Here is a 16,425-nt window from a genome sequence, read left to right on the forward strand (position 1 = left end):
TCCTCAGCATTGTACTTGCTACAGCTAGATTATAAATTTTTACAAAGGCAGTTCAGAAACAAAAAAAGTTTGAATAACGCGCATCTAAATAGGCACACAGCTACAAACTAGAAAAGGAAATTAAGCCAAAACGTTTGTACAGCAAGCACAAAAATCAAACGTAATGTGAAACTTTCCCAAAAAAGCTTGAAAAAAAGAAAGCTGCTTTGAACTTTATTATCCACTTTGTAGAATAATCAGTGTGCAAGCTCCAGCCCTGACTGCCTACTACAGTATGACAAGGCACCAGTAAGACCTACAAGTTGCATGACATCAAAGTACAGACAAGGCCTTCTGTAGCAGCTACTGTACTGAAATATTTAATAAGAAACTAATTAAAGCAGTGTAACCATATTAATATTTCAAACTGTATCTCCTGCTCTGTACAGTACATTTTACTGAATAAAATTAATATAATAAAAACTGACTTACTGGCAGGAGCTTCTTAGTCATTACTTCACTGTCATAATGTAGCTTGTGATGTATGCTTTTTTTTGTTTTGTTTTTTTAATCAAAAATTACAAAAAAATAACTGACAGTATTAGATTGGTTAGGCATTGGCTAAGAATGTAAGGGTGTGTCAACAAAACTAACAGTACATAGAAAACAGCACTAGCTCTGGAACATCAGGATATACAGCAGGTGTTTCCAGTTGGTGGACGTGTAACAGTCTGGGTGGGCTGCGGGAGCAACGACTTTATATGTACTTTTTAACTATATAATAACAAAAAGCAACAATAAAATATAGCTTTCAATAAGGCTTATTGTGATGTCCCAATAATGTGAGCAACTGATTATGTGATTCTGAAGGTTGTATTTGGTTGTACAGAGCAGTAGTGAAAAAAGTAGCAATGTGAGGCTCTCGTTTCCCTCTATTTTGCACAATCCTCGTTTTTGTGCATGACAGTTCGAAGGCAAGTAAGAGGTAACAGAAGTACAGTGCACCATCTAGATTTAAAAATAAATAAATAAATAAATAAAAAAAATGATCGCTTGTATTTTCAATTTTTCATGGATCGATTTCTTGTTCGAAAAATTGAGAAGGGTGGTGAAGGTGAAATTCCTGAACCGTTTAAAACAGTTCCCGTTCAGAAGGAGCCAATGGCAAAAAAAAAAAAAAAAAAAAGGAACAAGACAGTGGTTAGAAAAGATGACCACGCGTACTTAAAGTTTGGGTTCACCTTTACCGGATCAAGAGAGTACCCTTTGCCTCAACATGTTATATGCGATGAAACTTTAAACTAATGATTGCTTAAAACCATCCAAACAAGAGAGTCATCTGAAACTTTGTCACATTTTTGCAATTTTCCAGTCTGTCATACCACCCCTGGGGACTGCAGAGGATTTGATTTTGCCTCCTGACCAAGATGTGTCGGAAGGTCCTAGGCAAAGAGGCAGCAAGGAAAATAAGAAGCATACCTCTTTATACTAACACCATTAACCGGTGAAATGAGCACGAACGTGAATGACCAGCTTATCAAGGTAATTCATGATGGAGGATATTGTACATTACAGCACAGCTCGTGGCTTATGTGTGATGTGTGTTCAAAAACAAACTTACCAGAAGAACTTTTGTTCTGCAAAGAATTAGCAACCATGAGATCTTCCAGTTATTGAACAATGTTATTACCTCAAACTAGCTGGACTGGAGGAAATATGTTGGGATAAGTACCAACAGTGCTGCTGCAATGACAGGTAAACGAAACAGGGTTGTAGCTCTACTTCAAGATGTTGCGCCAAGTACTACTGTACCGACTGCATATTTCGTTGACAGACACTGCTACAGATACAAAGCAAATGGATGAAGAACTACATGATGTCCTGAATGCGGTTAATTTTGTGAAGGCAAATCCACAGAACTGTTCAGTGCTTTAAGTGCTGAAATGGGAGCAGGTCATGAGGATGTTTTGCTTCATTCTCATGTGAGATGGCTTTCCAAAGGGTGGTGAAACATGTGTAAGGAGATGAACTGAACATTCAGTTCCTGTGACATACAGCAATAAAAGAGTACTTGTTTTTAAACATGAATTTCAACTATAATTTACATCTAAATGAACAATTTTCTTCTCAAAGTGACTTTTATTTACCTACTTATTTAAATAATGAAGATTTATCACATCACGATACAAACTGAACCGAAAATTGTCAAGATAAATTATCATCTGGATCTAGAACATGTATTTTTTTCTTTTAGATAATTTTAAATAAATGAACATATGTATTAATATGGGTGGAACATAAACTGTTTCTGTTTCAGGTGCAGGTACTGACTAAGTTTAACCAATAGGAGAATCAAATATCTACCAAGTTCTAAGCAGTTATCCAATCATAAGCAGGCAGAGGCCGTTCACGGTATTCTGCATAAACATTGAAGGCGAATAAGTAGCCAATGGGAAAGTGAAAGATCTGACAGCTCTCCAATCATTCATGAGCAGAGGCGGGGTGTTAATATGTGAGTAAGCACTGAATTTCGCCGACTGTTATTGAGAAAAAGAATACATTTCAGTATTTAGAATTTAATATTCTATCTCTGTATCTCTTTTTATTTCATCAGACAAGGGAAACACCGTAGTATATTTAGTTACAAATCCACTTTCTCTGAATAACTGTTTTAAGGATCACTTATCTCCAGTACAGAGTAGCATTGACAAATTTGTCAAATTGAAAATTGAAAATTGAAACAAAGCAAGACGCTATCTACTCTTTTTTAATTTTAAATTTTATTTTATTCACAGTTATCTGTGTAGAAATGCTATTTAAAAAATATTTGCATGGTGTATTTTATGTAAATTATTTAAAGAATAAGGGCACATGCACAATTAGTACCTGAGACTTGGCTTTATTAGAGTGAGCCAAGAATAACCCCACTAAAACTCTTAAAAATATATATATATCGCGAGAAGGCACAGTGTAAGATAAGAACCTATACAACAGTCAGTGTGCTGGCAAACAGCCAAGATCAATTTGTGCCTTTGCCAAAATTACTTTTAGGACCACTGTATTATATACAGAATTTGTGCGACAGTTTAAAAAAAAAAAAAAAAAGGCAAATGAAAAAGAGCTCTGTGTGATATGTGAGATGAAAATATATTACATAAAAACCCAGGATCAACACAGCAGCTCTTGAGACTATTTATAAGAATAAGCCTTGGGTTTTCTTGGGGGAAATCAAACTTCTTACAACTCGAGTAAATGCTATTAATTACATCTAAACTAAACAATGTGCACAGTTTTTTTTTTGTATGCAACTCAGGCCTACCTTGTAATGACAATTAAATGCCCTCATTTTTCGGCATCATGTCTGCTGCAAGCCTTTGAAATGGACCCCCATATATTATCTTTCATCTCTATATCTTTATAATTGTGATGATCTTTGTCATAAAACTCTGGGTATTTTTTTTTCACGACAAGTATTATTTTTTTCCTCCTTCATTTTGGATACTGGTTCACCCTGCTGGATTGCGTGCATTGAAGCTGTTCTCTGATCGCTCAATTCCCAAGTTGTTGCATGACAAACTGCAAAAAATAGGATTCAAGCCTATTTATTTCGCGTAGCTCCAGTGTCGCCCCCGCATCGTCTGTCGTGTTACCTGTGGTGTGAAAGATACAGCTTGTCTCATCGCATCTGGTGGGTAGCAGCCTATCTTAATATTATCTGCGCCATTATTCTGTAATATCACGGTAATTTATTTAAGAAATTATACAAATAACAATTTAAGTACAGTATATAACATCATGAAACAGACCCAGATAAGTTACATTTGAATGTTTACTTTACATTATCAGTCTTTATCAACACATTAGTTGGAAAAAGAAAGGCCTGGTTGCAGTGAATGTCATTATGCACAGTATGTCTTAGCAATCCGACAGGCAGCCGAGTTTCAAAAATGTCTTTATTGTCAAGAAACCAATGGGTGATGTTTCCAACTTTCAAGATGAATAGCCTCCTGGAATTAACACAGGCTTATTCCAACATCTAAAAACTAATTTTACCGTTATAAAGACAAAAGCATTTACATAAGATTTATTTCAAAATTACATTTCCTATTAATAAAGGATGAGCTCTGGCACCCTGGAGTTTTTATGTTATTAATGAAAGCAAATATTAACATTCAACACTACATGAAAACCAGGCACTTACTTTCCCCTCCAGGAATGCTTTGTGGTGTAGAAACAGGCTAAGTTTTTATTGTCTTTGAGGATATTCATCTTCCAGTGAGACCTACAACACAAAAGACAGGCAAACTTAGAAACACAATTTTGTTTAGAAGCTTCAAAATCACTGCCTGGTGGGGGGGATATTAAGAAGTTAATACCTGAAACCCAAGATAAGCTAGATTCAGCCAATTTACATTACCTTCCATACTGGAGTGGTAAGACAGGGTATAGTATACCTTTAATGATATATAAGTGCTTTATAATGCTTTCATCCAACTACCATACAATTAGACATAAGTCATTCTCATCAACACATAGCATATTACATATTACTTTCGTGACAGTTTTGTGGTTCATTCAGGAAGGGATCACACAGTGTCAAGCATAAATAACATGCTGCAAAGTGGAAAATCAAGAGCATGATAAACGCCCCAAAACAAAAAGAACCCATCAGGGTAAGAAATCAGCATCACCCTGTATTACAGTTAACCATCATGGGACAAGATTTTAGATGAGGAAAATAGGTGCAAACACTGTTTAAAAAAAATAAAGTACATAATAGAAATAAACAAAAGAAAAAAACATGGTCTTTGCAGAATTTAAATGGAGCCTACTGTAAATACTGCGTGCATTTTGGAAGAGAAACTATAAAGTATGCAGAGAAATTTGACAGGTTATACACAAGTCCATTAAAAATCGCAAAACTGAAAGAACATCAAGGAAGAGTTCCATGAAGCAGCAGTAATAGTTGGCAATGATTTCATATCTGTGATGCAACAAACTAAAACACGGTTCATCTGGAGTTGAATTTACAGTAGCTTATAGAGAGACAAGTATGCTTATTATAGTTGTGCTCTTAGTGTGGCATGGCTGAAGACGTGGTGCACACGGGAAAGCTTCACCTATCTTGATCACTGGACCACATTCTACAACGAGGACTATCTGTATAGACGGGACGGACTGCACTTAAATAACAAGGGAACCAGTCTACTTGGAGAAAAAATCCTCGAGCAGGTTCAGAAGTATTTAAACTAGAAAGGAAGGGGGGAGAAATCAACAAAAAAACAGAAGGGAGACCGCATCAAAACAAGAACAACTCAGGTAAGACAACCATTAAATGTATTTATCTAAATGCTAGAAGTATCAGAAACAAAATTCTAGAACTTGAAGCTACTGCACTAACAAGTAACTATGATGTGATACGTGTTACTGAAACTTGGTTGTCTGAGAGTGATGGGGACGAATATAATATTTGTGGGTATACACTGTATAGGAAAGACAGGCAGGACAGATGAGGAGGAGGGGTAGCGCTATACATAAGAAACAGTCTTGAAGCCCAGGTGTTAAACCTGGACAAAGAAAATAAAACCGAATCAATATGGGTCAGAATAACGGACAAAAATTCAAAGGGCATAATAATAGGAGCATGCTATAGACCGCCAGATTCAGATGGTGAGCAAAATAATCTGTTATACAATGACATTAGAAATGCGTGTAGCAAAGGAGAAGCCATACTAATGGGGGATTTCAACTTCTCCCATATAAAATGGGAAAACCCGGTGCGTAGCACAAAGGATGAAATTGAAATGGTGGAAATGACAAATGACTGCTTCCTAACACAATTTGTCAAGGCACCGACTAGAGGGGAGGCATGCCTTGATTTAGTCTTTTCAAATAACGAAGATAGAATAACTAAAACAGAGGTCAGAGAACCACTGGCAAACTCAGACCACAACATGGTCTCATTTGAAGTGTTTTTTAAAACCCCAAAAGTAATGACTAAAGCTAAGGTTTACAATTTTAGAAAAGCAAACTATGAAGGTATGAAACAGAGACTAACAGAAGTAGATTGGAGTAAAATAGAGAAAACACCCACAGAAGAAGGATGGTTGTTCTTCAAAAATGTAGTACTAGAGGCGCAAAACAATTACATCCCTAAAGTAGACAAATCTAAATGTAAAACTAAATTGCCAAAATGGTTTAATAGATCAATTAAAAAAAATATTCAGCGAAAAAAGGCACTTTACAGAGCATTAAAAAAGGACCAAAAAGAAAGTACGCAGAAAGAGTACACAGAACTGCAAACGCAAGTCAAAAAGGAAGTTAGAAAGGCCAAGAGAGAAATAGAAATGAACATTGCTAAGGGAGCTAAAACCAATTCCAAAATGTTTTTCCAATATTACAACAGCAAGAGAACATTCAAAGAGGAGATTAAATGTTTAAGAGATACAAATGGCAAAATCGTAGATGAAGAAAAAAAAATAGCAAATATATTAAATGATTACTTTTCACAAGTTTTTACAAAGGAAGATACTGACAACATGCCCCACATGTCATCCAGTTCCTATCCAGTTTTAAATAACTTTAGCATAACTGAGGCAGAAGTGTTAAAGGGACTAGGAGCTCTTAAAATAAACAAATCCCCTGGGCCGGATGAGATCCTCCCAGTAGTACTCAAAGAAATGAAAGAAGTAATTTACAAACCGCTAACCAAGATCATGCAGCAGTCTCTTGACACAGGGGTGGTACCGACAGACTGGAAAATTGCAAACGTAATACCGATCCACAAAAAGGGAAACAAAACTGAACCAGGTAACTACAGACCAGTAAGCCTGACTTCTATTATATGCAAACTTATGGAAACTATAATAAGATCCAAAATGGAAAATTACCTATATGGTAACAGGGTACTGGGAGACAGTCAACATGGTTTTAGGAAAGGGAGATCGTGTCTAACTAACTTGCTTGATTTTTTTGAGGATGCAACATCGATAATGGATAATTGCAAAGCATATGACATGGTTTATTTAGATTTCCAGAAAGCTTTTGACAAAGTCCCGCACAAAAGATTAATTCTCAAACTGAACGCAGTTGGGATTCAAGGAAACACATGTACATGGATTAGGGAGTGGTTAACATGTAGAAAACAGAAAGTACTGATTAGATGAAAAACCTCAGAATGGAGTGTGGTAACCAGTGGTGTACCACAGGGATCAGTATTAGGTCCTCTGCTATTCCTAATCTACATTAATGATTTAGATTCTGGTATAGTAAGCAAACTTGTTAAATTTGCAGACGACACAAAAGTAGGAGGAGTGGCAAACACTGTTGCAGCAGCAAAGGTCATTCAAAATGATCTAGACAAGATTCAGAACTGGGCAGACACATGGCAAATGACATTTAATAGAGAAAAGTGTAAAGTACTGCACGCAGGAAATAAAAATGTACATTATAAATATCACATGGGAGATTCTGAAATTGGAGAAGGAATCTATGAAAAAGACCTAGGAGTTTTTGTTGACTCAGAAATGTCTTCATCTAGACAATGTGGGGAAGCTATAAAAAAGGCTAACAAGATACTTGGATACATTGTGAAAAGTGTTGAATTTAAATCAAGGGAAGTAATGTTAAAACTGTACAATGCACTAGTAAGACCTCATGTTGAATACTGTGTGCAGTTGTGGTCACCTCGCTATAGAAAAGATATTGCTGCTCTAGAAAGAGTGCAAAGAAGAGCGACCAGAATTATTCCAGGCTTAAAAGGCATGTCATGTGCAGACAGGCTAAAAGAATTGAATCTGTTCAGTCTTGAACAAAGAAGACTATGTGGCGACCTAATTCAAGCATTCAAAATTCTAAAAGGTATTGACAGTGTCGACCCAAGGGACTTTTTCAGCCTGAAAAAAGAAACAAGGACCAGGGGTCACAAATGGAGATTAGACAAAGGGGCAATCAGAACAGAAAATAGGAGGCACTTTTTTACACAGAGAATTGTGAGGGTCTGGAATCATCTCCCCAGTAATGTTGTTGAAGCTGACACCCTGGGATCCTTCAAGAAGCTGCTTGATGAGATTCTGGGATCAATAAGCTACTAACAACCAAACGAGCAAGATGGGCCGAATGGCCTCCTCTCGTTTGTAAACTTTCTTATGTTCTTATGTTCTTACTAGCAAATGTGTTCCAAACTGCACTGATGGAACATTTTCTTAAAGTATGTTATAAAACTGTTGTGTAGCCTGAAGAATTTAGCGAACCCATCAAGCTACAAGGCTAGATCCGCCCCGGTTAATCACTAATGGATGGATTGTGTTCACTGTTAAATAAAACCAAAACCCTACAAGTTACATTCTATGAGTCTAAAGAAAAATAGTTACACATACATTTTTGTAGCACATGTTAACTGTGTATTGGTCAATGCTCGAGTAGCTTCACAATGCACACACATGCAACAAAGAAAAAACCTAGCTGCAAAAATGTACTCTCATGGCATCCGTCAGTTGGCAGGTGAAGGGGAAAAACTGTCTGCAAACACAAAGAATGTTGACAGATATCGTGATGCTTTCACAAAATGGTTAAGGAGCTAAATCACTGCTGTGAGCAGGTTCACAATGCAGACAAACCTGGAACGTATGGAAAGGCTAACCTACAAATTAATTCCCGAAATTCAAGAAGAAAAAAGAAAGACTGATCAACATAAGCCTGTGGTAATGCTCACAAACTTCTGCTTGTCCTTACTGAGAAATAAAAAAAAAAAACCTTGCCATTTAAAAATATAGATTGCGACACACTCCCAGTAATGATGTGGTGCAATAAAATGTACTAACCAACTGAGGGACCTCCCAGAGACAGGTGTATTTAACCTGAAACACCTTAATTGCACACAGGTGGACTTTCTTCAACTAATTATGTGACAAAGACAATTGGTTGCACCAGAGCTTATTTAGGTGTGTCATAGCAAAGGGGGTGAATACTTATGCAATCAATTATTTTCTGCTTTATATCTGTAATTAATTTAGAACAATGTGTAGATTTTATTTTTTACTTTGACATTATGGACTTTTTGTGTGTTGATCAGTGGCAAAAACTCCTAATTAAATCCATTTTGATTCCATGTTGTAACACAATAAAATGTGGAAAAGTCGAAGGGGGTGAATACTTTTGAGAGCCACTGTATATGCTTGCTTGACGCATGGGGTAAGGTTAAAAGTGAAAATCTGAAGTGCACTTTGGCCTTTTGATGTGGACATTGGGGGAATGAGTGAGAAAACTAAAGATACCTTGCAAGCCAGCTGTGCCAACTGTGAGGAAGATGATGTTGACCAGAATATATCTGACCCTGGCTTTCATCTCCTGGATGATGACGAAATTGTAAACACCGTTAAGGCTGCTACACACCAGACGCGATGTGACAAAATGAATAAAATCTATACTTTTGCCAAGTACCTTTCACACCACAGACAACACGACAGGTGACTCGAAACAAATAGAATTGAATCCTATTTTTTGAGATTTGTTGTGAGACAACTAGGGAATTGACCAGTAAGAGAACAGCTTCAATGCACGAGGTCCAGAAGGATGCAGCAGTATTTACTTTGTTGTGCATTACTGTAAAACCTAAATTGAATAGATAAAAAGCTGTATTGTAGTTTTGTGTTTACCTTGAGGGAGTGGGATTTCCTCTTAATAATTACTATTCTACTATCTGAACAAATCCATTTTCCGAACACTCTCAATCAGTTCGGAAAATTGAGGTTTCACTGTATTTTCATAAAAATGCCAACATTTAAAAACATCCCCACGGCAGCTATACCTTTCATCATTCCCAAAATAGCATTCATGAACACGTCACAGCCTTGGTTCAAGTTTAACAGGCTTTTACTAAACTTCAAACTATCTTAGCATGAGCTGACGGTGTCAAATTCTATGGGCAGTAACAAAAAGAAATTGACCACATAAAAACTAAATTAATAAATGTATTAGTTTACAAATTAAATGGATGTAAAACTAAATTACATTTTCTCCTGGAAAAAGACTCAATTTAACCTTAGAAAACCATGAAATGTGACAGTCTCTCTCCAGATGAATGTGTGAAACTACTGTTGAACCCTGCAAAGAAATGAGTAGATATATTGACAAACTAAGACTGATAAAAAAACAACACTTGAATAAAAATGGTTATTTCTTGGTTTGCTAAAAGGAATTTCCCACAATGATGTACACGTTTTACATTTTCATACAGGATTAAGAGGTTAGAAGGTAGTGTGATCCAGTGGTTAAAGTCCAGGACTTGTAACCAGAAGATCATAGGTTCAAATCCCAACTCTACCTCTGACTCACTGTGTGATCCTGAGAAAGTCAAGTATCCTCCTTGTGCTCCATCCTGTGTATGAGATGTTAAAATCAATGTCCTATTGTAAGTGACTCTGCCTATAATGCACAGTTCACAGCCTACCTTTGTAAAGCACTTTGTGATGGTGGTCCACTATGAAAGGTGCTATATAAAATAAATATATTATTAGCCCTGAGCAAGCAGCCAACTGTGGTTCTGTAAAAAGTCTTCAAGTTACTCCAAACCAAGTTAATTATACTGACAGGCAAACACACTTTTATAATGTGGATTAAACATTAATATGCATTAACACTGTTTTCAGGTTCACTACTGAAAATAGACTTCCAATATAGTTGGTTGGAATATGAATGCAGTGTCTGATGCAGACTCTGCATACAATATTAGGTTACATTTAATACATCAGCTAGTAATAAATTATGTATAAACATCTGAATTAGTCATCAAATATTTTGATGCCTTGACAAGCAGTCCTGCTCCAGTATATAAACTGAACTTGAAGCAACGATGAAATCTTGTGAGAGTTCAGTGATCTTATTATATCTGTAAATAGTTTGAGTAAGTAGCACTGCTCCACTTAAACAGCTGTTGAAAGACCTAGTGCTTGTGCTTTTAATTAAATACTGTATTATCAAAGGTTTCAATGTTTGGCAAATAGATGCAATAAGGGCATTCAAAGTGTTAGGGACAATAGGATTTTCCCACCCTGCAATTTGTCCAATTGATCCCCACACTGACACCAGGCAGGCTGTCATGCTCAACTTAAAGTCTAAATTAACTGCATCAATCAATGCGTTTAGATGAGCATAAGAATTCCGATATTTTTCAGAAAACTAATTCCGATATCAAAAATTATGTAAACACAGTTTTCGGAAAACGTATCGCAATATTCTGAAAGTCAGTTTTTGGAAAATAGCACCTAGAAATGTCCGATTAAATTCCGAAAACTAACAAAATGTCTATCATGTAAAGACACTTTTTGGAAAACTTATTGAAATAGCATACTGCGCATGTACACACTTTGACCCTTTTCTCCTGCACGTGGTTGTAGAAAACAGAGAAAATAATAATAATACGCAGTCAGTCTGCATGCATCCATTTGTCTAGTTAGGGATAAAGTAATACACTTGTTAAAGTCCGTTTGTATTTGTTAATAGCCCATAGTAAAGCAGCAAATGTTTTCCAGCTTTAAAATGACATGATAATTTAAAATAATGTCTGCAAAAGAAACTGGTAATATAGAACAGGGTGAGCTGTTGGAAAGGCTGATAGCATATTGTGGGGAATCTGAATAGAGATATAGTATAGTAATCTTTGAATTGAAGACCTGACACTTCGATAAAGCACTGGCGTTATTGGATTGGTCTCCGTTCTGTCGTAGAAATGTCCAGTCTGTTCAAATTGAACTTAGGCTACAACAGTACTTTGCATGCGAAAATATCCTGCGTTTTCCGAAAACTTCAATCCATGTATACAGTTGAATTCTAATTAGACTTTCTATCGTTAATCATGTAAACACAGAAAAGTGAAAGAGAAAGAAAATCAGTTTTCTGATTCAGTTTTCTAAAAACATTAGTTTTCGGAAAACGCTTTGTCACGTAAACGTACTGAATGACCCAATTCTCTTAGTGTGTTACTCAGCTGTTACTATCAGATATGTGTCAAGTGTAAAACAAATTATTCCAACAATGTGGCACTCAAATGCTGAAGCAGTAGTAATTGAATACTGCATAATATCTCTGATAAAATTCTTGCCAAAATCTCCTTTGTGGAGCTTGACTCTAACTTTTTCTGCAGTTGCAAATGTCAGGTTCTCCAAATTCTGTGGTACTGGATCACATGTACAATTGGAGACTATAAATAGAAAGTTGAAAATCCCACAGTCTGCAATGTATGTGTTGGCATGAAGTGTCATGTGATCCACTAGATACACATTAAAGTTATGTCATAAGAAAACAGAAGTATCTACTTTCATAAGTGGAATGCTAGTGGATGCACATGCAACTGTCTCTTAGCTCAATGCAGTGGCTGCACAATATCCATCAAGACAGGTTCCCGGGATTTCGAAATGGCACATTTGCAGAAAAATCACCAGAAGAAAAATTCTGGTCATCAGACACGAGCAATGTATTGCAACAAACAATAAATGTACAACAGTGGCCAAAATGACAGAATTTGTCTAGCTTGGACAATACACTGTCTGTTTCCACTCAAACAATGCTATGGGATCTATGCATTACAAGCTATGAAGGGCATTGGTTGTACTGGAGTCCTTCTATGCTCATTATAGAACTGTGGGACACATGCCTTTTATTTATTTTTTACATTTTCTTTAACGATGAAAAACGCTGTCATAACAGTTCCCTTAACGTCAAACAAATCTGAACAGAAATATCGCCAATTCTACAATGGCGATGGTGGTGCATTTCATTATAGATAGAATATAAATGAATACAAAACTAAACAGTAAACACCAGGGATATGTTTTTATTTATTTATTTATTTGAAAACCACTTATTTGAAAATAGGTTTAATAATAACGCACAATAAAGAACTGTGTCACTAAGGATCAACATGGTATAATTAAAAAACTTCCACCACTACAATTCACCCATTAACTTTCATTAAAAGCAAGTGCAATACAAATCAGCATCAAAATGCTTAGACCTACAGAAAATACCCAATAGTCTCTATATAAACTTATAATGTAGGAATGCAGTAAACCAATGAAATCAAGCAAAAACAATGTAAAAACCATCACTGCTTAAAAAAACCTACAGGTCGATAAGTCTGGCCAGCTTTCTTTAAAAGGATTAGAACTTAAATAAAAACATTGCAAATGACTGTAAACACAACCACCTGTACTGGGTTTGCCTGCTGGTGTTGTATAAACAGCTCAACTCTCTGAGTACAAATTGCTTTGCTAAGTTGAAAAGTTTAGTATACAGTAGACTTAATACAATGTTTATCATTTCAAATGTCTCTGCAAGAAACAAATGAATGTAATAATTATTTTAGGTTGATATGCTTACACATTCAACCAGTCGCATATACACATACAGAACTACTCTAGTGTTTACAAGACTGAATCCAGCTGATATAACTGCATCACAGCAAGGTCAGGAACTCTGCGTCTCAAAGCGTATGTCAATCAAGGAAATAAATACGCAGTGTCTCGTCCCTCTGATAAACTTTCTAACAACTGAAAGGCATGCAATGATTTTTCTTCTTAGATCGCAAAGTGATTTCCATTGCCATATTCATATCCAGACTGCTTGTGTTGTTACAGTGACATTTGCAACACTACAACTGGCCAATAAGGGTGGATATGAAAGATGCTACTTACTGTAAAGAATGCCCAGTAGGCTTCTTATGACTGAGTGCACTCACAAATTGCACTCAATCAAGGGCTGAGCTGAAATCTCAAATTCCAATTCACATGGAATCAGTAGAGGTTAATGTTGAACCTTCTGCCTGTACAGTATGTGCCACAAAATTAAAAGATTCTAAAATCTGCCCAGTAGAGACCTCACACAACATAGACACCTGTTGCAATGAGGCAATGGTACCTCAGCAATGATCCTTTGCTTATATCTTCGTTGTAAAGCTGTCACGTCAGAAACTCTTGTGTATCAATAAACGTTGTATATTCTGTTCATACAGCTGGTGTATTTTAATTGTTCACCGACAAAGCTACATATTAACCGTTTACCGTACGTTAACATTCAAGATTTGTGTACAGCTCCATTCAACAGGTAATATAATATTACGAATAATACTGGAGTACTTATGGATAAAAATTAAATATGTAGCGTCAAATAACTGTCCAAGACTAAAGAGAACAAAAAAAAAATAAAATAATAAAATAAGGAACGTTAGGATGCACTCAATGAAATCATGGAAGCATCCCTTTTTTACTTTACATTTCCAGTAATTAAACTTCACATACACTCATCACTGTGGTACTGTACTCTGTACCTGGATCTTATTTTAGAAAACACTCAACCACCATCACTGTATTTTCACATGAGAGCCTAATTCTAATAGCATATATTAATTTAGAAACTTTAGTGTGCAAAACAAACATATTCACTAATTTGTTTAGGAGTTAAGCAAGACAAGAAAGTCCACATATAACCTCCCAAATCACTCCGTTGCATGCATCTATAACGTTATCCTAATTCCTGAAAAATACGAATAAACATCTATTTTATCTGCATTAATTTGCAACACATCAAACACTAAATCAAAAGAGGCCTTCCTTATGAGATTCTGCTCAGTCTGGGGCTAACTGCAGACTGTCAGGTCATCATCATAATTTCTGCTGCTTAGACATTGATGAAGTAAAGAAGCTGAATCTTTATCTGTCGTGTTCGTGCAACTCAATTGGTTTTCTTTACCTGGAATGCTGTTCTCAGTCGGGATTTGCTTCTTTGTTTTTGTCCCCCTCCAATGTGTATTACCGATTTGTATTTATTATTGTTTTTTTGTTTGTTTCTCCTAATCTTGGCACCAGCTCTGCGGTCTCACTCAGGAGGCTGCCATCTTCCTTCTGCCACAAACAGGTCAATGCGCATGCGCCCCGCCCAGCCTGCTTGGAATTATCAGCTGATTGTCCCTACAGGAAGTTGAAAAGCAAGCTACCAAGACTTGGAACTTGTGGAAGTCGGCCTCTTCTCTATAACAATGTATTTCGAATAGAGTTTAGGTTGTTGGTTTTGGAGATTGCTTTACAAATACAATACTATTAATAGTTTGTAGAATCTGATATTTCTCTGTGATTTTATTTCGAAAGAGAAATTAGATAAGGTTGTCCAATTTCCCTGTTGTTTATTTTAGTAGCGGAAACACTGACCTTGCACATAACAAAATGTGTTTTTGACAAAGACTCAAATATTAGTCAGTTGGCTGTCGACACCACTGTGTTGACACCTCATGCTATTGCGCCATCTCTTGTGGGCCTTAAAGAATGCCTCTGAACTGCAATAAAATGCCTAACTAAAAAATACCTAAGGATAGCAATACAGACACATTACATGATATTTCAGAGAAAAATGTTCATTACTTAGATATTTCCATTAGAAGATTTAGAGATCTATCAATTCACAGTGGAGTTTTCTTTCTAAAGCAGGATTGTTGAGATCCTCTTATCCCTATCTAGAAGTATCCAAACACTATTTACAGAAAAGTGACAGCACAATAGTTGGAAAGGGAAAACACATTTTATTTGAAAATAATTTAAACAATAGAGATCTAAATGTTTTAGATGTGCCTACCTTGAATTTTCAATGATTTGGTTCAGGAGTCCTTTTTATTAAATTGCAGTTTAAATTACCAGTGAAAATGTTGTCTGGAGAGTGTATATTATTTTAACTTTTCTTGCATGTGATGTGCTGCCTATTTGACGTGAGTTATGGTACACTTCTAATTTAGGCAATTATTTATTGCATTTTTTTTAAATAGTGGCGGCAGAGCAGGGTGAAACAGAGACTGAGATGTGGGTTTATGTGAATAGTTACAATTGTTTGCTCTGTGTGTCTGTGTTTATTGGTCTGTGTTAGACTTGATTTGCATACATGTATTACTTTGTTTAAGATTTTGTGTCTGCCTGTCTTTAATCAGGTATGCAAAAACTGTATAAAAATAGCGCTGTGGCCTTGTTGAGTTAGTCTGTTGTTGTTTGTTTATTTAGGAGATGCCTTTATCCAAGGCGACTTACAGAGACTTGGGTGGTTGAACTATGCATCAGCTACAGAGTCACTTAAACAACGTTTCACCCAAAAGATAGCGCACAAGGAGGTGACTTGCTCAGGGTCCCACAATGAATCAGTGGCTGAGCCAGGATTTGAACCAGGGACCTCCTAGCTACAAGCACTTTTCTTTAACTACTGGACCACACCGCATCTTGTTGTCTCTTGTGTGTTTTGTTAATAAAAGTAACTTTGATTCATTTTATACACACTTTCTTCCACCACTGCTACATTGGTGTTCAGAAGTTGGATGGTGGACCGAGGGCTGTGGAAGATCAAGCAAGAGGAATCAGATGGGGAGACGGCGGCAGAAGTAGCAGTGCCACCGCTGAATAAACGACTGCGGTCTGC

At 36.4% G+C, this 16,425-nt stretch overlaps 1 protein-coding gene across 3 annotated transcripts in view; it reads right to left on the reverse strand.

Moving 5' to 3' along the window:
• The window catches only part of LOC121314554 (dnaJ homolog subfamily C member 13-like), an 87,120-nt gene extending 72,214 nt beyond the window's left edge, over positions 1–14,906 (reverse strand). For 2 of the 3 annotated variants that reach the window (XM_041247948.1, XM_041247947.1), the window contains exons 1-2: positions 14,725–14,905; positions 4,181–4,261 (exon numbers count right to left, since the gene is read on the reverse strand). In XM_041247948.1, the coding sequence (XP_041103882.1) occupies positions 4,181–4,248 (68 nt within the window). In that variant the 5' untranslated portion in view covers positions 4,249–4,261; positions 14,725–14,905. Of the gene's footprint in view, positions 1–4,180; positions 4,262–14,724 lie in introns of all 3 variants that reach the window. The other variant, XM_041247949.1, reaches the window with a different exon arrangement.
• Between the last annotated feature and the right edge of the window lie 1,519 nt (positions 14,907–16,425).

The sequence above is a fragment of the Polyodon spathula genome, chromosome 4 (assembly GCF_017654505.1).
Source record: "Polyodon spathula isolate WHYD16114869_AA chromosome 4, ASM1765450v1, whole genome shotgun sequence".
Taxonomy (NCBI): Eukaryota; Metazoa; Chordata; class Actinopteri; order Acipenseriformes; family Polyodontidae; genus Polyodon; species Polyodon spathula.